Source organism: Gorilla gorilla, chromosome 20 (assembly GCF_029281585.2).
Source record: "Gorilla gorilla gorilla isolate KB3781 chromosome 20, NHGRI_mGorGor1-v2.1_pri, whole genome shotgun sequence".
Taxonomy (NCBI): domain Eukaryota; kingdom Metazoa; phylum Chordata; class Mammalia; order Primates; family Hominidae; genus Gorilla; species Gorilla gorilla.
The window spans coordinates 40,683,040-40,706,956 of NC_073244.2; the positions used below are offsets into that span (position 1 = coordinate 40,683,040).

Genomic DNA, 23,917 nt, shown 5'->3' on the forward strand with positions numbered 1-23,917 from the left:
GGCCAGGCTGGTCTTGAACTCCTGACCTCAGGTGATCCGCCCACCTTGGCTTCCCAAAGTGCTGGGATTACAGGCATGTGTCACTGTGCCCAGTTGACTTGTGTTTTATCTTAACCTCGAGACCATTCCTTCTCTAGCTCCGGAGAGCACTCCTCCACCCCATTTGCTCACAGTATCCTATAATCTTTGTGCTCTCACTGCAGTTCCCTTTGAGCTCCAAGTTTTCCTTATTCCCTTCCATGCCTAGCTGGATTGTAGAGTCAAGTTTATGATTATGAAATAAAAAATAAATAACGACAACAAAAAATATGAGTTGATTTAAATAAAAATATCAACTAAATATTAGTATAGGTGGCAAGCAGATATGGCAAAAAAAATCAATAAAATGTGAATGCGAATGGCTAAAATTCAGGAAATATGGTTTTAATAAAAACAGATACAAGCTGTGGCACGTGCTTGTAGTCCCAGCTGACGCGCAGGAGGGAGGAGTGCTTGAGCCGGAAGTTCAGGGCCAGCCTGGGCAACATAGTGAGACCTCGTCTCAACAACAAAAATGAAAAAAATCAACAGCAACAGAAACACAGATACATCTAAAATTGCTCTGGATCTTTGGAACAGGTCTGCCCTGAAGTGGTGTTTTATGGGCCTGGGCACCCTGGCACAAGCCCTTTCTGGGCACAAGGCGAAGTTGATGAGATTCATGCTTACTGCCAGCTTGCTCCAGGCCACTTTCAGCCACCAGCACCATGGCCTTCTGCCTCCTTAGTCTCTGTACCTTCCCTGGGATTTCCCCCAGGCTTGACTCTTCTCCCAACTCCTCTGTGCATGGCCTGAACTTGCCCTTGCAACCTGGCATGGATCAAGCTGGCTTCCTAGTTTCTGCCCCCCAGCTCCATTCACCCTTGGGTACTAGCCTCGCTTCATCACCTCTTTCTGTATCTACACCCTTTGCCACATCACTTTGCAATGCCCTGTCAATGTGACTCTGGGCTGGCCATGAGACCTGTGTTGACCAACAGAACCAGGCTGAAGTGAAAGTGCACCAGTTCCAGAGGCCCTGAGTGTCTCTATGCCGTCTTGTGCATTTCTGCCATCTCTAAGAGAAGGACGAAATCAGCAGGTCCTAGGATGAGGGTGAAATATGTGGAGCAGAGTTGCCTCAGCCAAGCCTCCAACCTCCAGCAGCACTCCAGCCCTCCCACAAACTCATGAAAAATAAGACATTATTGTTTTTTCTCAGCCATTGAGCTTTGGAGTGTCCATGTATCGGTTAGCTATTGCTGCGTATTTGTTGCACAGCAATAGCTAACCGATACATGGACACAAAGCAGCAGCCCCTGGCCCCCACCCCTATTCAGTGACTGCTGTACTCACACACAGAGTAGAAAATTCTTGCACAAATGGGATCAAGCATTTTCCCACTTTCATAACCATGCCCCATGGCGTCGCCACTGATATTGCCCTGCCTAGCACTGGGAAGAGGAGGTAGTGGGGGCAAATGGAACCTCTTTTGCTCAGTCCAGGGAGTAATAGGCAGCTGTCATCCACAAACAACATGGCCCCCACAATCTACTTCCCAGAACATAGTCCTGCCTAGCTGGGACTGGAGGTAGGATACAAGTTAGAGGTGTATTCCAGCCCCAGGGTGCTGGGTGAGGCCTGGGGATGTGTCTCTGCCCACAAGATAGAACTGGAATCTTCATGTCCACCAGATTCTGGGCCTCTCTCCTATGTCACAGATGGGAATTCTTTCCACATTATTCCCAGTGGATCTTCTCACTCTTTTCCAGGCTCCTTGGAGGTCAGTGCCCTGATGACAACATGGTCTTCCCTTCAAGGAAGCCACATTTCTAAGAGGGCTCTGGCATATGCATTGGTGAGTTGAAGCTTGACAGTGTTATAGCTTCTCTGCTGTTAGTGTGAGGTTTGAGGATTTTACTTTAACCACATGGATTAGTTGGAGAAACAGAATGAACCAGATACAGATGGCACTATAGACATAGCTATAGACCTGGAAGAGGGGATTTATAACGGGGATTGGCCTGAGTGATTAGGAGCCTAAGAAGTCCCACAGTATGTCATCTGCAGGTTGAAGAGCCAGGGAAGCTGATGGTATCATTCAGTTTGAGCCTGAATTTCTGAGAACCAGGAGCCTCAACGTCCCAGGGCAGGAGAAGGTGGATGTCCCAGGTCCAGAAGAGAGTGAATTTGCTTTTCCTCTGTCTTTTTGTTCTATTTGGGCCCTCAGTGGATTGAATGTTGCCCACCTACATTGGTGAGGGCAGATGTTTTTTACTCGGTCTACTGATTCGAGTACCAATCTCTTTGAAGACACCCTCCCAGATGCACCCAGAAATAATGTTGCACCTGCTATCTGGGTATCCCTTAACCCAGTCAAGCTGACAGCTAAAAGTAACCATCACACCACACTTTCACAAACACCTGGGGGCTTGCGGACTCACCTTTTACAATGGTTTTACCAGCCTCCTCCACAAGCACAGGCAAAGTCAGTTTCAAGGACAGGAGTCCCCCACTGTTGCTCGGTGTACTGGCGATCTAAACAAACACGTGCATTATAGGGGGTTTCTGTCATTTTTTAGCCACCTCGCTTTCATCCCTGGTCCTCATGACCCCTTGATTTCTCTCTGAGGAATTCCCTCCCTCCCACTGTGAGAACAGAGGTGCCAGGCCCTCCGTCTGTCTCCCAGCTCTAGGAGAGCCAGGGGTTGAGCCCCAGGCCAGAGCTCAGCCAATCAGAGGCTGTCCTGTGAGCAAGTGATACCGGGACTGACGGGATGGCTGGAGTGTGTGTTGCACAGATGCAACAGCAGCACACTGACCAGACTGTGCCCCTGTGAGGGCCGGGGTGGGGCTCCACTGCTCCCTAGGGCTCCCAGGAGCTCTGCCTGCCCTCAGCTTCCTGTCCAGGCTCTCTGAACCCCCTTTTATTATTTTGTTTAATTTTTAATTTTTTTTAGATGAAGTCTCCCTTTGTTGCCCAAGCTGGAGTGCAACAGTGTGATCTCGGCTCACTGCAACCTCCGCCTCCTGGATTCAAGTGGTTCTTCTGCCTCAGCCTCCCAGGTAGCTGGGATCACAGGCATGCACCACCACGCCTGGCTAATTTTTGTATTTTTGGTAGAGACGGGGTTTCACCATGTTGGCCAGGCTGGTCTCGAACTACTGACCTTAGGTGATCCCCCTGCCTTGGCCTCCCAAAGTGCTGGGATTACAGGCGTGAGCCACCACACCTGGCTGCACCCTCTCTTGTTGATCCTTCTTGCTTGGTTAGGCAGAGACAGCCTCCAATTCTTGCAGCTACAAGGCCCGCACATGAAGGACAAAATGTTTTGGTTAATAATGTCTTCATGTGTGTAAGTCCTGTTTTTGTTTTCCAGTTCAATTGAGAGTTCCTTTTGGGCAGGAACTCTTTTTTCCCTTTGTCCTGGGTCCGGTACTTGGCATGAAGTAGATTCTAGGGCAGAGCTGGAGGCAGGGGAAGGCTGCCTAGAGCCAGAGGGCTTGTGTGTGAGGTCCGCCCCTGCACTCACTCACTGTGGGACCTTGGCTGAGTCCCGCGGCATTTTCAGTCTAGACATTGCATCAATTAAACAGGTGTGATGCTTATAATGATCACCCTCCTTCTTGGCCTCAGGGCCTCTGTGAGGTTTTAATGAATGAAGGCTGAAGAAACTCCACAGAGATGGTGACTTTCCCCCAGCACAGCTCTTGCCCTCAAGGAAGAGACACTCGAGCAAACAGGCAACTGGAAACAGGATGGCTTCGTGGGCGTGTGTGACTTACACAGGGCTCTGCACTCAGAAGAATCCCGTGACTGACTTAAGCTCTGCAGCTGCCATCTTGAAAGTCTTAATAACTTTTGAACGGTGTTGGGGGTGGGGTTGGGGGGGATGGTCCACACTTTCATTTTGCACTGGGCACTACAAATTATGTAGCCGGCTCTGATTAAAATGCTGCAAGAACTAACATGAGACTAGACACAGAAACCAGACCCCAGAGCACATACCGTATGAGTCCATTGGTATGAAGTTTAAAAACAGATGTCACTAGTCTAAAGGATTGGAAGTTGGAATAGTGGTTACCAGGGCTGGGGGGAGGAAGGGATGGTGGATGGTGAGCAAAAGGACCTTGGAGGGCTCCTGGGGTTCTAGGAATCAATCTTCCTTCTTTCCTTCCTTCCTTCCTTCCTTCCTTCCTTCCTTCCTTCCTTCCTTCCTTCCTTCCTTCCTCTTTCTCTCTTTCTTTCTTTTTGTTTTTATTTCAATAGGTTTTTAAGGAACAGGTGGTGTTGGTTACATGAATAAGTTCTTTAGCAGTGATTTCTGATATTTTGGTGCACCCATTACCCGAATAAAAATGTTCTCTCTTTCTTCCTCTCTCCTTCCTTCCTTCCTTCCTTCTTTCCTTCAACAGAATCTTATTCTGTTGCCCAGGCTGGAGTGCAGTGGTACAATTATAGCTTTTTGCAGCCTCAACCTCCTGGGCTCAAGTGATCTTCCTGCCCCAGCCTCCTGAGTAGCCAGGACTACAGGAATGTGCCAACATGCCTGGCTAATTTTAAAAAATTTTTTATAGAGAAGAGGTCTCACTATGTTGCCCAGACTAGACTTGAACTCCTGCCCTCAAGTGATCTTTCCGCATCAGTCTTCCATAGTGCTGGGATTGCAGGCATGAGCCACCTCACCCAGCCTTAGAAATGTTCTGTTTCTTGACCTGAGAGCTGGATATACAGGATTGCTCACTTTGTGAAAATTCGCTAAGGATTTGTGCACTTTTCTGCATATGTGTTAAACTGCAGTACAAGGTTAAAAGAAAATGTGTGAAACGACCTATACATTGCAAAGAAAAGGCCAGGATGTTGAGCTTGACCCACCTTGGGGATGCTCAGAGAAGGCTTCCCTGGAGAGGGGTCTGGGTCAGGTCCTGAAGGAGGAGCAAGGGATGGGGGTTGGGAAGTTTTGTGGCTCCCTACCAAGGGATGACGTGCCTGTCTGGCAGGAGCTAGGCTCATGCATGGCTTGGGAGAGCACCTGCTTGTACTGAGTCTGGCTCTGCCTGGGAGCTTGAGGATGTGAATGAATTGGAGACACAAAGACCAGCTTGTGGGGGCCGTGGACTCCACTCTCTGGGCTCGAGACTCCAGCTGCAGTGTGGAGAACAGCCTGGGGTGGGAGATGGGAGGCAGGGAGACCCTGCAGAGGCCACTGGACTTCCCAGGTGAGCAGTGATGGTGGCTTGGGCTGGGGGAGTGTAAACAGGAGAATGGATTCTGGAGACTTTATTCCAGTCGTAGCTGTGGTGGTCTTCACATAGGATCACAAATTCCTTGGCATTTGTCCCATCAAGAGATGAAGTCTAATTTCATCCCTCTTTTTTTTTTTTTTCTGAAGTGGAGTCTTGCTGTCTTGCTCAGCCTGGAATGCAGTGGTGCAATCTTGGCTCACTGCAACCTCCGCCTCCCAGGTTCAAGTGATTCTTCTCCCTCAGCCTCCTGAGTAGCTGGGATTACAGGCACATGCCACCACACCCGGCTAATCTTATATTTTAGTAGACACGGGGTTTCACCATATTGGCCAGGCTGGTTTCGAACTCCTGACCTCAGGTGATCCACCTGTCTTGGCCTCCCAAAGTACTGGGATTACAAGCATGAGCCACTGCACCCGGCTTTTTTTTTTTTTTTTTTTTTTTTAAGACAGAGTCTCACTCTGTCGCCCAGGCTAGAGTGCTGGAGTGCAATGGCGTGATCTCAGCTCACTGCAACCTCCACCTCCTGGGTTCAACCAATTCTCATGCCTCAGCCTTCCCAGTAGCTGGGATTACAGATGCCTGCCATCCTGCCCAGCTAATTTTTGTATTTTTAGTAGAGATGGGGTTTTGTTATGTTGGTCAGGCTGGTCTCAAACTCCTGACCTCAAGTGATCTGCCCACCTCGCCTCCCAAAATGCTGGGATTAGGCGTGACCTACGGTGCCTGGCCTAATTCCATCCCTCTTGAATGTGAGCTGGCCTTAGTGACTTGCTTCTGATGAGTAGAATGTGGCTGAAGGGATACTACACGACACTCCAGGCTAGATTAGAAAAGGCCATGCCACTTCTGTCTGGCTCCCTTGGAACTCAACAGGCGTGCTGCAAAGAAGCCTAGGCTATAAGGCAAGGCCACATACAGGTGATCTGGTTGACTGCCCTACTGAGATCCCAGGTGACAGTTAATCTCAAGTCCAGATATGTGCAAGCAGAAGTTTTCAAGACGACCTCAGCTGCATGAGCCTCTGAATGAGAGCTGCCTGGCTGCCTGGCTGGGAGGGGAGATTTTTGCCACTGAATTTGGCTGGTTTGCTAGCAGCAAGAAAACAGCAGCCTAGGCTGTTTCGAGGAATCACTAGAAGCTTAAAAACTTCCCACCGCCCAGGTCACGCCCAAGCATTATTTTTCAGAGCTCCCAACGTGCATCCAAGGTTGAGAAGGAGTGCAGGAGGCCAACCCTGAGGCCCCTGAGCCTCATTGGAGACAGCAGTCTGGGCCGATGTCACGAAACGCCCCTTTCCTTTCCACCACCTCCCTTCACTCAGCTCTCTTTTGTCCCCGCCCACTTGTTTCCATCTTCAGTTCCTGGTAGATGAAAGGGATCCATTTAAGTGGCAGGGACTTTGAAATCGGTGTGTCAGTCCCTGATGCTTGTTTATTTTCAAAGCAACATAGGAGAATGGATGTGGAGGGGAAGCGGGGAGGCTCTCAAGGGCAGTAGTGGGAATAGGATTGCCAGATAAAATACAACAGGCTGTATTAAATTTGAATTTCAGATAAACCATGAATTTTCTTTTCGGTAGAAGGATGCTCCAAATATTACATGGACATACTTATACTAAAAGATTACTTGTTGTTTATCTGAAATTCAAATTTAATTGAATGACCTATATTTGTATTTGCTAAACCTGGCAACTCTTAAGTGTGAAGCCAGGTCAAGGTGACACCCAGAACTCATTTAGGGACATCTGCAGACTCCCAAGTTCCTTCACCAGCAAAGTAGGAAACCTCTCAGGAATCCTCAGGCTCTTCCTCTTATTTGGGGAAAGTGAGGCTCCAAGACAGGAAGTAACACATTCAAAACAGGCAATTCTTGGTTTGCACATTATCATGGTCACTAAACACATGTATATTGAAACCGTGTTCTTGCTTTGCTGCTATGAATATTTGCATAGAGGTTTTTGTATTGACATAAATTTCCAACTCAGTTGGGTAATGCCTGGGATTGTGATTGCTGGGTTGTATAAGTCTATGTTTGACTTTGTAAGAAACTGTCAAACTGTCTTCCAGAATGGCTGTACCATTTTATCTTCCCACCAGGAATGAAAGAGAGTTTCAATTTCTCTACCTCCTTGCCAACATTTATTTTCCATTAATTAAAAAAAAATTTAAGGCTGGGTGCGGTGACTCATGCCTGTAATCCCAGCACTTTGGGAGATTGAGTTGAGCAGATTACTTGAGGTCAGGAGTTGGAGACCAGCCTGGCCAACATGGTGAAACCCCATCTCTACTAAAAATACAAAAATTAGTGGGGTGTGGTGGCAGGTGCCTGTAATCCCAGCTACTTGGGAGGCTGAGGCAGGAGAATGGCTTGAACCCAGGAGGTGAAGGTTGCAGTGAGCTGAGATAGTGCCACTGCACTCCATCCTGGGCCACAGAGTGTGAGACTCCATCTCAAAAAATAAAGAAATAAAATAAAAAAATAAAAAATAATAGCTATCCTAGCAGCTGTGAGATGGTCTGTCATTGTGATTCAGATTTGCATTTCCCTAATAATTAGTGATATTGAGCATCTTTTCATGTGCCTATTGGCCATTTGTATATCTTCTTTGGAGAAATAGCTATGCAAGTTCTTTGCTCATTTTGAGGTTTTCCATGAAACTCCTACAACTCAACGACAACAAAAAAAAAACAGTGCAATATATATATGCCTGATATTAAACCCTTATATATAAGATACAAGATTTGCAAGTGCTTCTTCTCATTCTGTGTGTTATCTTTTCACTCTCTTGACAGTGTCTCTTTTTTTTTTTTTTTTTTTGAGACGGAGTTTTGCTCTGTCTCCCAGGGTGGAGTGCAGTGGTGTGATCTCAACTCACTGCAACCTCTGCCTCCAGGGTTCAAGTGACTATCCTGCCTCAGCCTCCCAAGTAGCTGGTACTACAGGTGCCACCCAACACCAGGCTAATTTTTTGTATTTTTAGTAGAGATGGGGTTTCACCATGTTGGCCAGGCTGGTCTTGAACTCCTGACCTCAAGTGATCTGCCCACCTCATCCTCCCAAAGTGCTGGGATTACACGCATGAACCAATGAGCCCGGTTGATAGTGTCCTTTGATGCATAAAAGTTTTTAATTTTGATGACATCCAATTTACAGTTTTTTTCTTTTGCTACCTGTGCTTTTGGTGGCCTCTTTGAGAAAACATTGCCAAATCTAAGATCATGATTGCCCCTATGGTTTCTTCTGAGTTTGACTTTAGGTCTTACGTTCAGGTCTTTGATCAATCTTGAGTTAATTTTTATTCATAGTGTAAGGCAAGGGTCCAACTTCATTCTTTTGCATGTGGATATCCAGCTTCCTTGGCACCATTTGTGTTTTTTTTTTCCTTTTCCATATATATTCTTCTTACGTAAGGCACCATTTATTAAAGAGACTGTCCTTTTCTTATTGAATGGTCTTGAAATTCTCGTCAAAAATCAGTACGCAAGAGGGTTTATTTCTGGGCTCTTTATTCTAGTCTATTGGACTATATGACTATCTGAGACCACAATGTTTTTTGTTTTTTTGTTTTTTGAGACAAAGTCTTGCTCTGTCACCCAGGCTGGAGTGCAGTGGTGCGATCTCGGCTCACTGCAACCTCTGCCTCCTGCATTCAAGTGATTCTCGTGCCTCAGCCTCCCAAGTAGTAGACAGGAATACTACTAGCTGCCACCATGCCCGTCTTTTTTTTTTTTTTTTTTTTTTTTCTGTAGTTTTAGTACAGACAGGGTTTCACCATGTTGGCCAGGCTGGCCTCGAATTCCTGACCTCAAGTGATCTACCTGCCTTGGCTTCCCAATGTGTTGGGATTACAGGCATGAGCCATCTGCCTGGCTTCATAGTATTTTGATTACTGTAGCTTTGTAGTAAGTTTTGAAATCAGGAAGTATGAGACCTCCAACTTTGTTCTTCTTTTTCGGTTATTTTGGTTATTTGGGGTCTCTTGAAATTCCATACAAATTTTAGGACCAGTTTGCCTACTTCTGCAAAAAAAAAATGCCATTGGGATTGGATAGGAATTGCACTGAATCTGTAGATGGCTTTGGAGAACATTGTTGTATTAGTCTGCTTGAACTGCTATAACAAAATACCATGACAGGTGGCTTAAACAATAGAAATTTATATTCCTCACAGCTCTGGAAACTAAGGGTCCATGATGAAGGTGTTGGAAAAGCCAGTTTCTCATGAAGTTTCTCTTCCTGACTTGTCCATGACCACCTTCTTACTATGTCCTTGGATGGTCTTTCCTTGCATGCAAAGCAAGAGAAAGCTCTCTGGTATCTCTGCCAGGATAGGGACACTAATCCTATTGAACCAAGGCCCCACCTTCATTTAACATTAATTACTTCCATAAAGGCCCTATCTTCAGAAACAGTCGCATTGGCGGTTAGGGCACTGACATATGCATTTTGGAAGAACACTAACATTCAGCCCATAACAATTGTCATCTTAACAATATTGTCTTCCAATCCATGAAGGCAAGATGTTCTTCTGTATATTTCTGTTTAATTTCTTTCAGCAGTGTTTTGTAGTTTTCAATGTACAAACTTGCTCCTCCTTGGTTAATTTTTTTACTAAATATTTTATTCTTGATGTTACTGTACATGGAATTGTTTTCTCAATTTTCTTTTCAGATTGTTGTTTCCTACTACTTAGAAATATATATCCTACTATATAGAAACTGATTCTTGTGTGTTGATTTTGTATCCTGCAGCTTTGCTGAATTTATTAGCTCTAAGAGTTGTGTGTGTGTGTGTGTGTGTGTGTGTGTGTGTGTGTGTGTGTGTGTTGGGTGGGTATTCATTAGGATTTTCTACATATAAGATTATATCATCTACCAAGAGAAATAATATTACTTCTTCTTTTCTAACTTGGCTGCCTTTCATTTCTTTATCTTGCCTAGTTGCTGTGACTAGAACTCTTAGTACTATGCTAAATAGTAGTGGTAAAAGTGGGCATCCTTGTCTTGTTCCCAATTTAGAGGAAAAAAATCTTCAGTCTTTCATTATTATGTTAGTTATGGGCTTTTCTTATATGGTCCTTATAATGTTGAAGAGGTTCATTTCTATTCCTACTTTACTAAGTGTTTTATCTTGATGTTGGATATTGTCAAATGCTTTTTCAGCATCATTTGAGATGATGATTATGATGATGATGATGATTATTATTATTTGAGACACAGTCTTGGTCTGTCACCCAGGCTGGAGTGCAGTGGTGTGATCTCAGCTCACTGCAACCTCCGCCTCCCGGGCTCAAGTGACTCTCCTGCCTCAGCCTCCCAAGTAACTGGGATTACAGGTGTCTGCCACCGCACCCGGCTAATTTTTGTATTTTTAGTAGAGATGGGGTTTCACCATAATGGCCAGGCTTGTCTTGAACTCCTGACCTCAGGTGATTCACCTGCCTCGGCCTCCCAAAGTGCTGGGATTACAGGCGTGAGCCACCGTGCCAGGCCCAGTTGAGATTATTATGTGGTTTTCCCCCCTTCATTCCTTTTTTTTTTTTTAGACTGAGTTTCCCTCTTGTTGACCAGGCTGGAGTGCAGTGGCACAATCTCGGTTCACTGCAACCTCTGCCTCCCGGGTTCAAGCAATTCTCCTGCCTCAGCCTCCTGAGTAGCTGGGATTGCAGGTGCCCATCACCACATCCAGCTAATTTTTTGTATTTTTAGTAGAGACAGAATTTCACCATGTTGGCCAGGCTGGTCTCGAACTCCTGACCTCAGGTGATCCACCCACCTCAGCCTCCCAAAGTGCTGGGATTACAGGTGTGAGCCACCACACCTGGACTACATCGATTTATTTTTATATGGTGAATCACCATTGTGTCTCTGGAATAAATTCCACTTGTTCATGGTATATAATCTTACAAATACGCTGCCAAATTCGTTAGTATTTTGTTGAGAATTTTTGTGTTTATGTTCATAAGGAGCAGTGGTCTGCAGTTTTCTTTTCTCTCAGTGTCTTTGTCTTGCTGGCCTCATAGAATGTGTTCTTTCCTCTTCAATCTTTAGAAGAGTTTGAGAAGGATTTGTGTTACTTCTTTAAATGTTTAGTAGAATTCATCTTGAAACAATCTGTTCCTGGGCTTTTTTGTTGGAAAGTTTTTGATTACTGATTCAATATCCTTACTTGTTATAGATCCAATCAGATTTTCTATTTCTTCTTGAGTTAGTTTTGGTAGTTTGTGTTTTTCTAAAAATTTGTACATTTCATCTAAGGTTTTCCGATTTTTTGGAGTACAATTGTTTATAGTATTATCCAATTTATTTCTGCAAAACAGTACTGTCTCACTTTCATTTCTGATTTTAGTAATTTGACTCTTTTCTCTTTTTTTCTTAGTCAATTTTGTTGATCTTTAAAAACATCAACTTTTCACTGGGTGTGGTGGCTCACTCCTGTAATCCTAGCACTTTTGGAGGCTGAGGTGGGTGGATTGCCTGAGCTCAGGAGTTCAAGATCAGCTTGGGCAACATGGTGAAACCCTATCTCTACTAAAATACAAAAAAATTAGCCAGGCGTGGTGGCGTGTACCTGTAATCCCAGCTACTCAGGAGGCTGAGGCAGAATTGCTAGAACCCGGGAGGCGGAGGTTGCAGTGAGCCGAGACTGTGCTACTGCACTCCAGCCTGGGTAACAGAGTGAGACTCGATCTCTTAAAAAAAAAAAAAAACAACTTTTATTTTCATTGATTTCCTCTATCATTTTTCTATTTTCTGTTTTGTTTTTCTCCACTCTAATCTTTGTTATTCCTTCTTCCTTTTTCTTTTCTTCCTTTTTTTTTTTTTTTTTTTTTGAGATGAAGTCTTGCTCTGTCACCCAGGCTGGAGTGCAGTGGTGCCATCTCGGCTCAGTGCAACCTCTGCCTCCCAGGTTCCAGTGATTCTCCTGCCTCAGCCTCCCAAGTAGCTGGGATTACAGGTGCCTGCCACCATGCCCGGCTAATTTTTGTATTATTAGAAGAGACGGGGTTTCACCATGTTGGCCAGGCTGGTCTTGAACTTCTGACCTTAGGTGATCCATCTGCCTTGGCCTCACAAATTGCTAGGATTACAGGCATCAGCCACCATGCCCGGCCTTATTCCATCTTTCTGCTAGCTTTGGTTTTAGTTTACTCTTCTTTTTCTAGTTACCTAAGCCACATAGTTAGGTTATTGATATGTTAGTTTGCTAGGGCCATGATAACACTTTATCACGAAGTGAGTAGCTTAAACAATAGAAATTTATTTTCTCACAATTCTGGAGGCTGGAAGTCCAAGATCAAGGTGTCAGCAGGGTTGATATTTTCTCAGGCCTCACCCCTTGGCTTGCAGATGCTGCCTTCTCACTACAATCCCACATGGTTTTTCTTATGTGTACACACATGCTACTGTTCAGATCTCTTCTTCTCTGTTATGACATGAGGTCTTGCTCTGTAGCCCAGGCTGTAGTGCAGTGGTGAGCTCATGGCTCACTGCAGCTTCGACCTCTTGGGCTCAAGCAATCCTCCTGCCTTAGCCTCCCAAGTCGCTGTGACTACAGGCATGTGCCACCAAACCTGGCTTATTTTTATTTTATTTTATTTATTTATTTTTAGAGACCAGGTCTCACTATGTTGCTCAGGATAGTCTTGAATCCTGGGCTCAAGTGATCCACCTGCTTTGGCTTCCCAGGGGATTGCTAGCATAAGTGCTGGGATTACAGGCATGAGCCAACATGCCCATATTATTTTCTTACTTTCCATCCTTTCGAATCTTTTGATCCAAAGTAAGTCTCTTGCAGACAGCATATAAATTAATAATTTTTAGAAATCCATTCTATCAATCTCTGCCCTTTAATTAGACAGTTTAGTCCATTTACATTTAAAGTAATTACCAATAAAGGATTTAATTCTGCCATTTATTTAATAGCTATTTGCTTTTCTGTACTTTTTTTAATTTTGTTCCTCAATTCCTTCACTACTACATTTTTTTGGTATTTAATAGATTTTAGTGTATCATTTTGATTCCTTTTTTCTTTCCCTGTCTGTATATTTTTCAGTTATTTTCTTAGCGGTTACCTTGGGGATCACAATTAGCATCTTAAATTTATAACACCCTAATTTGAATAATACTAACTTAGTTTTAAGAGTATACAAATACTTTGCTCCTATACATCTCTTTCCCTCCCTCTTTATATTATTATTGTCCCAGATCATATCTTTATACATTCTGTGCCCATTAACATAGATTTATAATTATTGTTTCATGCATTTGCCCTTTAAATGATAGGTGAAAAACAAAGTATTATGAACCAAACCTACAATAATACTAGCTTTTATATTTACTGATGTATGTAGTTACTATTTTTATCAGTGTTCTTTTTTTTTCTCATCATGGCTTTGAATTACTATCAAGTTTCCTTTCATTTCAGCCTGATGGATTCATTTTAGCAGCTCTTGTAGAGCAGGGCTACTAGCAATGAGCTTTCTCTGCATTTATTTATCTGAAAATGTCTTAATTTCTCCTTTAGTCCTGAAGGATAGTTTGTCTGGTAGGAAATTCTTGGTTGACAGTCTTTTTTTTTTTTTTTTTTTCCAGGACTTTAACTGTGTTATTCCACTGCCTCTGGGCCTCTGGTTCCTTTTCTTTTCTTTTCTTTTCTCTTTTCTTTTTTTTTGAGATGGAGTCTCACACTGTCGTCCAGGCTGGAGTGCAATGGTGCCGTCTTGGCTCACTGCAACCTCCGCCTTCCAGGTTCAAGCAATTCTCCTGCCTCAGTCTCCCAAGTAGCTGGGATTACAGGCGCCCGCCACCACGCCTGGCTAGTTTTTTGTATTTTTAGTAGAGACAGGGTTTCACTATGTTGACCAGGCTGGTCTAGAATGCCTGACCTCATGATCCACCTGCCTTGGCCTCCCAAAGTGCTGGGATTATAGGCATGAGCCACCGTGCCCGGCACTTAAAAAAAATTTTTTTTGAGATGGAGTTTTGCTATTTTAGAGTTTTGCTCTTGTGCCCAGGCTGGAGTGCAGTGGTGCAATCTCGGCTCACTGAAACCTCCACCTCCCAGGTTCAAGCGATTCTCCAGCCTCAGCCTCCCAAGTAGATAGGATTACAGGTGCCCACCACCACACCTGGCTAATTTTTGTATTTTTAGTAGAATGGGGTTTCGCCATATTGGTCAGGCTGGTCTCGAACTCCTGACCTCAGGCGATCTGCCCACCTCGGCCTCCCAAAGTGCTGGAATTACAGGCCTGAGCCACTGCACCCAGCCCCTCTATGGTTTCTGATGAAAGCTTAGCTATTAATGTTACTGAGGACTCCTTGTACCTTACAAGTTGTTCCTCTCTTGCTGCTTTCAAGATTATCTTTTTGTTTCTGATTTTTGACAATCTGGCTGCGAGTTTCAGTATGAATCTCTGAGTTTCTCGTGCTTGTAATTTGTTAAGCTTCTTGGACGTGTATGTTCATATCCTTCATCAAATTTGGGAAGTTTTCAGCCATTATTTCTTCAAATTTCTTTTTCTGTCCCTTCCTGTTCCTCTTCTCCTTCAGGAACTTCTATTATGCATATGTTGATATATGCTTGATGGCATCACATGGATCTATCAGGCTCTGTTCATTTTTCATTTTCTTTTTTTTGAGACAGAGTCTCACTCTATTGCCCAGGCTGGAGTGCAGTGGCATGATCTTGGCTCACTGCAACCTCCTCCTTCTTGATTCAAGTGATTCTCTGGCCTCAGCCTCCCCAGTAGCTAGGGTTACAGGTGCACGTCACAATGCCTGGCTAATTTTTGTATTTTAGTAGAGATGGGGTTTCACCATGTTGGCCAGGCTGATCTCAAATTCCTGAATTCAAGTGATCCACCCTCCTTGGCCTCCCAAAGTGCTGGGATTACAGGCATGAGCCACCATGGCCAGCCTATTTTTCGTTATTTATTTTTCTCTCTTTACAACTGGACAATTTCAATTGCCTTATCTTCAAGTTTGCTGGTTCTTCCTTCTTCCTGATTCTTCAGATCAGCTTTTTGATCTCTCTAGTGAATTTCTAAGTTCAAGCTATTGTACTTTTCGGCTCCAGGATTTCTATTTTGTTCCTTTTTATAAGATTAAACTATCTCTTTATTCGCCTTCCCTATTTGTTCATATATTATTTTGGTTTCCTTTAGCTCATTGGGTGTAAGACAGTTGATTTAATGTCTTTGACTAATGTTTCCAATATAAGGGCTTCCTTGGGGATGGCTTCTATCGAATTCTTTTTTTCCCCCTGTGAATAGGCTATACTTTTCTTTTTCTTTGTATGCTTTGTAATATTTTGTTGAGCACTTGGCATTTTGGGTATTATTGTAGTAACTCTGAAAATCAGATTCTCCTCCTCTTCAGGGATTGCTGATTTTTGCTTGTTGAGGGTTGCAGCCATCTGTTTGTTTAGAGACTTTTCCAAACTATGTTTGCAAAGTGTGTAGTCCTTATTGCATGTGGTTACTGATGTTTTTATTTCATAATCTTTACAGGCAACCAGTGACCTGGAAATGATATCTGTAAATTTCTGGCTACAAAAAGGTGTTCTTTCCTTTCAAATCTCCTGATGGATGCTGCCATAGGAAGCACAAGAGGGCTGAAACCAATACAGGAGTCTGTGCTAATCCCTCAGGACTCAAAAATCCCCCAATTTTTGGAGGACAAGGGTCATCTTGCCCACCTTGCAACCAGCCAGCCATTCCAGGAAAGCTATTCCTGCAGCCTCATGGTAGGGTGAAGGCTGAGAAATGGGGCATGGCAGCTGTTTTGCATCCACCCTGTTGCTGTTCTCTTACCAACAACCAGCAGCCTCTTTTTTCATCAAGAACTCCCCTGGCTGTTTATTCATGTCTCATGAGGTTTGCCCGTCTAATTTTTTGTATCTTTAGTAGAGATGGGGTTTCACCATATTGGCCAGGCTGGTCTTGAAATCCTGACCTCAGGAGATCCATCTGCTTTGGGCTCCCAAAGTTTTGGGATTACAGATGTGAATTATTGTGCCCAGCCAAGGCTGGGTAATTTGTAAAGAAAGGAGGTTTATTTGGCTCGCAGTTCTGTGGGCCATACAAGCATGTGGCACCAACATCTGCTTGGTTTCTGGTGAGGCCTCGGGAAGCTTCCAATCATGGTGGAAGGCAAATGGGGAGCTGCACGTCACGTGGCAAGTGGAAGTAAGAGGAAGGGAGCAAGAGAGGAAGGAGGAGGTGCCAGGCTCTTTTAAACAACCAGCTTTCATGTGAACTCATTACTGCAGAAGAGCAGCAAACCATTCATGAGGGATCCGCCTCCAAGACCCAAACACCTCCCACTAGGCCCCACTTCCAACATTAGGGATCATGTTTCAACATGAGATTTTGAGGGAACAATATCCAAACCATGTTAGTGGCCCTCTATTGACTCCAACATCTATGAACAGGGCTGGTGCTTGCCTTGGTCAACTCTTGTCTCCCATTCCCAGTGGGGGGCCTGGCACATGAAGAAGGGATTAACCAATAATAAGTAATAAAGTAACAAGGTAATAAAATAATATTTACTTTCATTTTTTGAGACAGAGTCTCACTCTGTCACCCAGGCTGGAGTGCAGTGGCACCATCTCGGCTCACTGCAAGCTCTGCCTCCCGGGTTCATGCCATTCTCCTGCCTCAGCCTCCCGAGTAGCTGGGACTACAGGTGACCGCCACCACACCTGGCTAATTTTTTGTGTTTTTAGTAGAGATGGGGTTTCACCATGTTAGCCAGGATGATCTCGATCTCCTGACCTCGGGATCTGCCCACCTCGGCCTCCCAAAGTGCTGGGATTACAGACATGAGCCACCGTGCCTGGCCTACTATTTTTTTTTTTTTTTTCTGAGAGGAGTTTCACTCTTGTTGCCCAGGCTGGAGTGCAATGGCATGATCTCGGCTCACTGCAACCTCCACTTCCAGGGTTCAAGCAATTCTCCTGCCTCAGCCTCCCCAGTAGCTGGGATTACAGGCATGCACCACCACACCTAGCTAATTTTGTATTTTTAGTAGAGGTGGGGTTTATCCATGTTGGTCAGGCTGGTCTTGAACTCCCGACCTGAGGTGATTTGCCTGCCTTGGCCTCCCAAAGTGCTGGGATTATAGGCGTGAGCCACTGAGCCTTGCCAAATTTTTTTTTTTTTTTTTTTTTAGACGGAGTGTCATTCTGTTGCCCAGGCAGGAGTGCAGTGGCATGATTTCTGCTCACTGCAATCTCTGCCTCCCAGGTTCAAGCGATTCTCCTACCTCAGCCTCCCGAGTAGCTGGGATTACAGGTGTGTGCCACCACGGCGGCTAATTTTTGTATTTTTAGTAGAGATGGGGTTTCATCATGTTGGCCAGGCTGGTCTCAAACTCCTGACCTCAAATGATCCGCCTGCCTCCACCTCCCAAAGTGCTGGGATTACAGGCATGAGCCACTGCGCCCGGCCAAAGCTGATCATTTGAAAGTGTGATAAGTGCTACAAAGAAAATTTAAAAAGTGAGGTGAGGGCAGATGCCTAGAGGAGAGGGGAGGGGCTTTTGTGGACAGGAGATCAAGAAAGCCCTGTTATTATTTGAACTGAGGCCTGAGTAATGGCAAGGAGGCAACCATGGAAAGATATGGGAGAAATATTGCAGGCAGAGAGATCAGCAGGTGCAAAGGCCCTGAGGCAGGAACTAGTCTGGAGTATCTGAAGAAGAGAGAAATTGTTGTGGTTGGCTTGAGTGGTAGGGGGCTTGGTTGGAGGTGGGGAAGGTGGGTCTGACAATGCTGAATTCTAGTAGGATGTCTGGATTTGATTCTGGTTGCTATGGGAAGCCATGGAGGGCCCTAGAAGGGAGACTGACATGACCTGATCCCCTTTGAAAAGCTCACCCAGACTGCTGAGTGGATAATAGTTTAGGGGTGTGTGAATTGGATGTCTTTGGCTGCTCATGATAGAAAATTGTCCTGGTCATTTAGAAAATTTACTGGCCTTTTAAACGGGAAGTTCAGAAGTGATGCAGACTCCAGAGTTGGTTGATTCAGCCCTGGATCAAGTTCTGTGATGCTGTCAAGGATTGGGTTCTGTTCTCAGCTCTGCTGACCGCAGATCGCACTTCATTCTGAGTATTGGAGTGTCTAGGTGGTCTGGCGGGCTGTCTGATACACATGGGGCTACCTGCTTTGCACTTCCTGGCCAAGGGGATAGACTGATTCCTTATGGGAGCACTTTTGAAGAATGAGGAAGAACCTTCTCAGGAGAGGCGTGGTGGCTCTTGCCTGTAATCCCAGCACTTTAGGAGGCCGAGGCAGTTGGATCACTTGAGGCCAGGAGTTTGAGACCAGCCTGGCCAACATGGTGAAACCCTGTTTCTACTAAAAATACAAAAATTAGCCAGGTGTGGTGGCGCGCGCCTATAGTCCCAGCTACTTGGGAGGCTGAGGCAGGAGAATCACTTGAACCCAGGAGGCAGAGGGTGCAGTGAGCCAAGATGGCACCATTGTACTCCAGCCTGGGCAACAGAGGAAAAAAAAAAAAAAAAGAACCTTCTCAGAAGCCTCCAGGAAGTCTCTGTTTGGACGACATCGCACATCCATTCTTGAACCAACTATTTAGAAGGGAGATGCATCACCCCCTTTGCCTGGAGCTAGTGGGTGGGTCAGCTTCCTACAGGCACAGGACTATGTGGTCGAGGGTTAAGCCCCTAAACGAGGGGAAGTAGGGTGGGCAGCAGCTGATCTCCATTACAAGGGACAAGAGTAGGGGCAGCAAGACCAGATCAATGGTTGCTGAGGTGGCTGGGGATGGAGAGAGGATGGTGGTGGTAGAAGAGGTGGTAACAATGGTCAGGTCCTGGCTGTTCCAGAGGTGATGATGGTTGGATGTGCAGTGAGGAAAAGACAGGAATGAACATTTATCTTTTCCCAAGTTGTCCTTGCTTTCTTCCTTTGAAGCCATAAAAAGGAAAAAAAGGGTGGATCTGGACTTGGGAGCTGGGCAGGAGTGAGGGAAGAGAAGCAGAGCAAGCAGGCACACCAGGCTGTGACTCTGCAGGCATCTCTCTGCCTAGACCTGTCTGTATGATGTGGAACGAACACGACCCATCTTTACTGCTAGCGACTGCAGCAGATAAGGCAAGGCCACTTTCACGCAGTTAGGTTAATAGGAGGCTGTACAAAGGGCTGTAGGAGGAAGTGGGCACAGGAGTTCTAAAATAATTGGAACGGCCAGGTGTGGTAGCTCACACCTGTAATCCTAGCACTTCAGGGAATCCAAGACAGGAGGTTCGCTAAGATAGGAGGCTCGCTTAATGTCAAGACCAGCCTGGGCAACATAGCGAGACCCCGCCTCTACAAAAAAATAGAAAAATTAACAGGATGTGTTGGTGCGGGCCAGTGGTCCCAGCTACTCCTGAGGCTGAGGTGGAAGGATCGCTTGAGTCTAGGAGTTTGAGGCTGCAGTGAAAAATGATGGCACTACTGCACTCCAGCCCGGGCGACAGACCAAGACTCGGTCTCTTAAAAAAAAAAAAAAAAAAGAAAAGTGGGGGCAAAGTTATCCTTGGAAAATTTCTTAGTCCATTCATAGCAGCATATTAAAATTAGTACAGTAGCTTAATTTATATAAGAGAAAATACAATGTGTACAGTAATTAATGAACATGCAAAATATAATTGTATATTTCAACTCACTAAAAAGGCACAGAAAGAGTTGAATTTGCTAAAATTAAATGTGCTTATGAAACAGCTCTAGTACATGAATTAAGCTCCTAGATACAGATGCAGCGCCAAACGACGGGGAGGGAGATGGGGCACTCAAGGCGACGCGCGGCTCTTGTTGCCGAGCGTTTCCTGGGCGTGGAGCTTCTATAGAATGTAAGCCTTTTTTTTTTTAAGGTTCCAAAGCCTATATTTAGTGCTTTCATATACGTAATCTCAAAAAAAAAAAAAAGAAAGAAATATCGGCGTAAAATGTAAGCTTGCAGAGCGATACAAACGAAGCCCAGCAGCGGACACCGCCAGCCCCAGCCACGCGGTTCGCATCAAGCGCACTCCCCTGGGGGCGGGGCCTGCGCGAGCTGGGCGTGTCGGGGGCGGGGCCTGCGCGCTTGCTTCCGGCGTGCCGCGAGAGGCGGGGCGCGTGGGGAGGCGCGGCCGCCACGGGACGCCTGGCTGGGCCCGCACCGGAGAGGCGTCTCGGTACCTGGCAGGCGGCCTGCTACTCGGAGCCCGCTGCGGGGCGGCGGCGGCGGCGACATGCACGTGTGAGATGCGGCAGCGGGCGGCGCGGACGCGAGCAGCGGCGGCGGCGGCGGGCGCGGCCTCCTGGGCGCGGGGCGCGCGGTGCCTGAGGGCGGGCGCGCGGGCGCTGGGCAACCGCCGGCCGCGCCGCCTGCGCAGGCGCTGGTTCAGGACTCACACGCCGCGCTGAGGCCCGCGGGCCCGTCATGGAGGCGCCCACCGTGGAGACGCCCCCCGACCCCTCGCCCCCTTCGGCCCCGGCCCCGGCCCCGGCCCCGGTTCCGTTGCGCGCCCCGGATGTGGCGCGGCTGCTCGAGGAGCAGGAAAAGGTAACTAGCAGCCCCGCGCCGCTTCCGCCTCCGCCCGCCGGGCTGCCCCTGCCTGTGCTCTGGGCCGCCGCCCCGCGTGGCCTAGGCCCAGCTGCCCGGGCGCCCGGAGGGAACGGGGAGAAACTTTTGTCACGTGCTTCTGTTGTCTTTGTCTGCAGCCCTTTGACCTCGCAGCGGAGTGAGGGGTGTGCAGCCCGTTCGCCTGCCCAGGAAAGGGGGCTTCTGAGCTGAAGGCGTGCGGCAGCGCGTGGGAATTTGGGGGCGGGGGCAGCACGCTGTCAACGGAAGCGTTCGCCTTAATATTTGTAGCTTGTAATGACCTAAACATTGCTTAAAATGTGTACTGTTTGTTGCTCTTTATTTGATTGCAGGGAAAAGTTTTACCGCGTTTGTCATGATAATGCTTCCTGTGCAATATTTGGTTATTTAATATTTGTCACAATATAATGCCATTTAAACATTAAAAAAAAGAGAGTCTCACTATGTTGCCCAGGCTAATCTCGAACTTCTGGCCTCAAGCGATCCTCCCCCTCCTACCCTTCCCCACCTCGCCTCCCAAAGTGTTGGGATTATAGGCCTGAGTCACCGCACCCGGCTCATTTTTACAAATTTTAATTTCATCGTATAATAAATGAGTTTTAAACTACTGGTGAAAAGGGTACAAAGTTCTGTGTTTCCTAGTGGGACTTTATATAAAGAAGTATTCCCAATTTAAGAAATAGTTTTATTGTTAAATCTGATTTTTCTGTGGATTCTGTGGTCTTTCAGATTGATTCTGTCCCCTCAAGTGTCTTGAAATTGTTACTTTGAAAAGCAGTATTTAATTTGTTTAAAATATTTTATGTCATTTTTGGAAGAGCATGGATTATAAAGGGTTAGGAAGTTGCTTCAACACTATAAGCAGTTTAAAAGTTCTTAACTTTTTAATTGAACATTCCTGTATAAGAACGACTGTTTACATAGATACAAAACTATACTCAGTTCTACTAGATGGGGGTTTTGATAGAACTTAAAAAACCCTCGTTTGCTTGGAAACCACCTGTTGGGATGAACTGCGGTAATCTTTCTTTGTTCTGGTTGGTTTAAATTATTTTGTGGCTTGGATTTTCATTTCTCAGCCATTTTTCTCTAATAACGCAACTGTTAGGTTTGGAAGCCATGTTTTCAAGATGAAAGTTTAAAAATCCAGTGGCTAGGGTGGTGACTCAAACCTGTAATCCCAGCCGCTTGGGATGTCAAGGTCGTGGAATTGCTTGAAGCCAAGGAGTTCGAGACCAGCCTGGGCAACACAGGGAGACCTCCGTCTATACAAAAAAATACAAAAAATTAGCCGGGCCATGGTGGTGCACACTTGTAGTCCCACGTACTTGGGAGGCTGAGGTGAGAGGATCACTTGAGCTCAGGCGTTTGAGGCTGCAGTGGGCCATGGTCATGCCACTGCACTTCACCCTGGGCGACACAGTGAGACCCTGTCATTCATATATATATATATATATATATATATATATATATATATATATATATATATAACTTAACTAGTTTGGCGTCTTTAAATTAAAAGACATTAATGTATTTTTTTTAAAGAGAAAGATAGAAAAAGAAAAAGGAAAAACAGCCCCTCATGAAATCTTACTCCTTTTGCCAAAACTTGGCATTTTTTATTCTTTCAGAGAATGTGACACAGACCCTCAGAGGATGGTGTTTCTATTGCCTTTCCTCTGCTGCAGTGGGTTAATTTCACCTCCTTCAGTGTATAATACGTGCATAATGCTGACTTGATATATTTTGTGCCATTTGGCATATTAAAAAGATATCCTTAGTTTTATTCTGATGTTAGTGTGACTGAAATGCAAAGGATACTTTTTGGGGTGCTCTGAACAGCTTTCTGGTATCGTGTTGAGTTACATTGGAAGAGAGAGTAACTGCTTTTTCAGTTACAGTCTTGTGGCAAACTGTATGACTGTTTTCTGTAGACATTGACTGTGCTACCAAATTATTTTTCTGTGTTGTGTTAATGTTAATTCGGCACACAAAATAACCACGTATATCTGTCATGGGTGTGTAAAATTATCCCCAGTTCAGGAAAAAGCGCGTCAGTATTTAATCTCTCTTTATTTAATAGAAGCATTTGCTTCAGTGGACAGGAGACCCACAAGGCCACAAAATAAACTGATTAGATAGCTGCACTGTAATTATAGTGTAGTACAGGAAAACCACCCAGTAAATCGGCAGTGAAAATTTTTTGTGAAGCAATTTATTTAGGCTTTAAAGCTGGCCCAGTTGTGGGAGTACAGTGAGTTCTAGTAAAGTAGAAGCGTAGTGACATCCTGAGTGTAGAAGGGGAAAATGTCATAGTAGCTTCATATGTGGCACTTAGTATTCCTTTATGAAAGTTGAATCAAACATGCTTTTAAGCTCTTGGCCTTTCCCTACATGGGTTTTGTGAGACAGAGTTAAACTCTGCAGAAAATGATTTGAATGACTGTTCTCAGTTTCCCCTGGGAGGGTACCTACCTAGTTGGCTCTAGATGCAGAGAGAGAAATGAGTTCCTTACACACAGTGGGTGCCTTAGGCTTAGGGCATAATCTTCTCTGGGAGCCTTGATTGAGAGGGGCTGGTAGGTAATGTGGCTTAAATGTTGCTCATTAGTTTTGCTCTTTCTTTTTTTCCAAATTCAGCTAAGGAGTATAACAAGTTTTACGCTCTTTCTCTGTTTTTTTTCTTGTATGTTCTCTGGAACATGGAATAAAAAGGACAAAAAATTGGCAACCTGAGGAAGAGGACAGACAAGGGGCATGAACAGGCCACAACCTCTAAGTGACAACATCTGTAGTCAGCGGTTAGGATCAAATATTTTAACATTGCTTTCACTTACAGTCAATGGTGAAACATTTCCAAAACAATTTATTTTAGTTAGAACTTCGGTTTGTTTCTATTTTGATCTAGCAATAAAACATGTAAGAAACATTCCCTGCAGCTTTGTTTATAATGAGAAAAACTAAAAGTCTGACATTGGGGGATTGGTTAAATAAATCAGGAGCTATTATGTAGGCATTGAAAACTAGGACAGTATGTATAGGGTGGTTCCAGTTA

The 23,917-nt window shown here is 45.3% G+C and overlaps 1 protein-coding gene across 4 annotated transcripts in view; it reads left to right on the forward strand.

Moving 5' to 3' along the window:
* Positions 1-1,777: 1,777 nt before the first annotated feature.
* URI1 (URI1 prefoldin like chaperone) overlaps positions 1,778-23,917 on the forward strand; it is a 92,832-nt gene continuing 70,692 nt past the window's right edge. For 2 of the 4 annotated variants that reach the window (XM_031004378.3, XM_031004381.3), the window contains exon 1: positions 1,778-1,876. In XM_031004378.3, coding sequence (XP_030860238.2) covers positions 1,814-1,876 — 63 coding nt within the window. In that variant the 5' untranslated portion in view covers positions 1,778-1,813. Of the gene's footprint in view, positions 1,877-20,379; positions 20,824-23,917 lie in introns of those variants that run through there. The other 2 variants (XM_031004377.3, XM_031004379.3) reach the window with 2 other exon arrangements.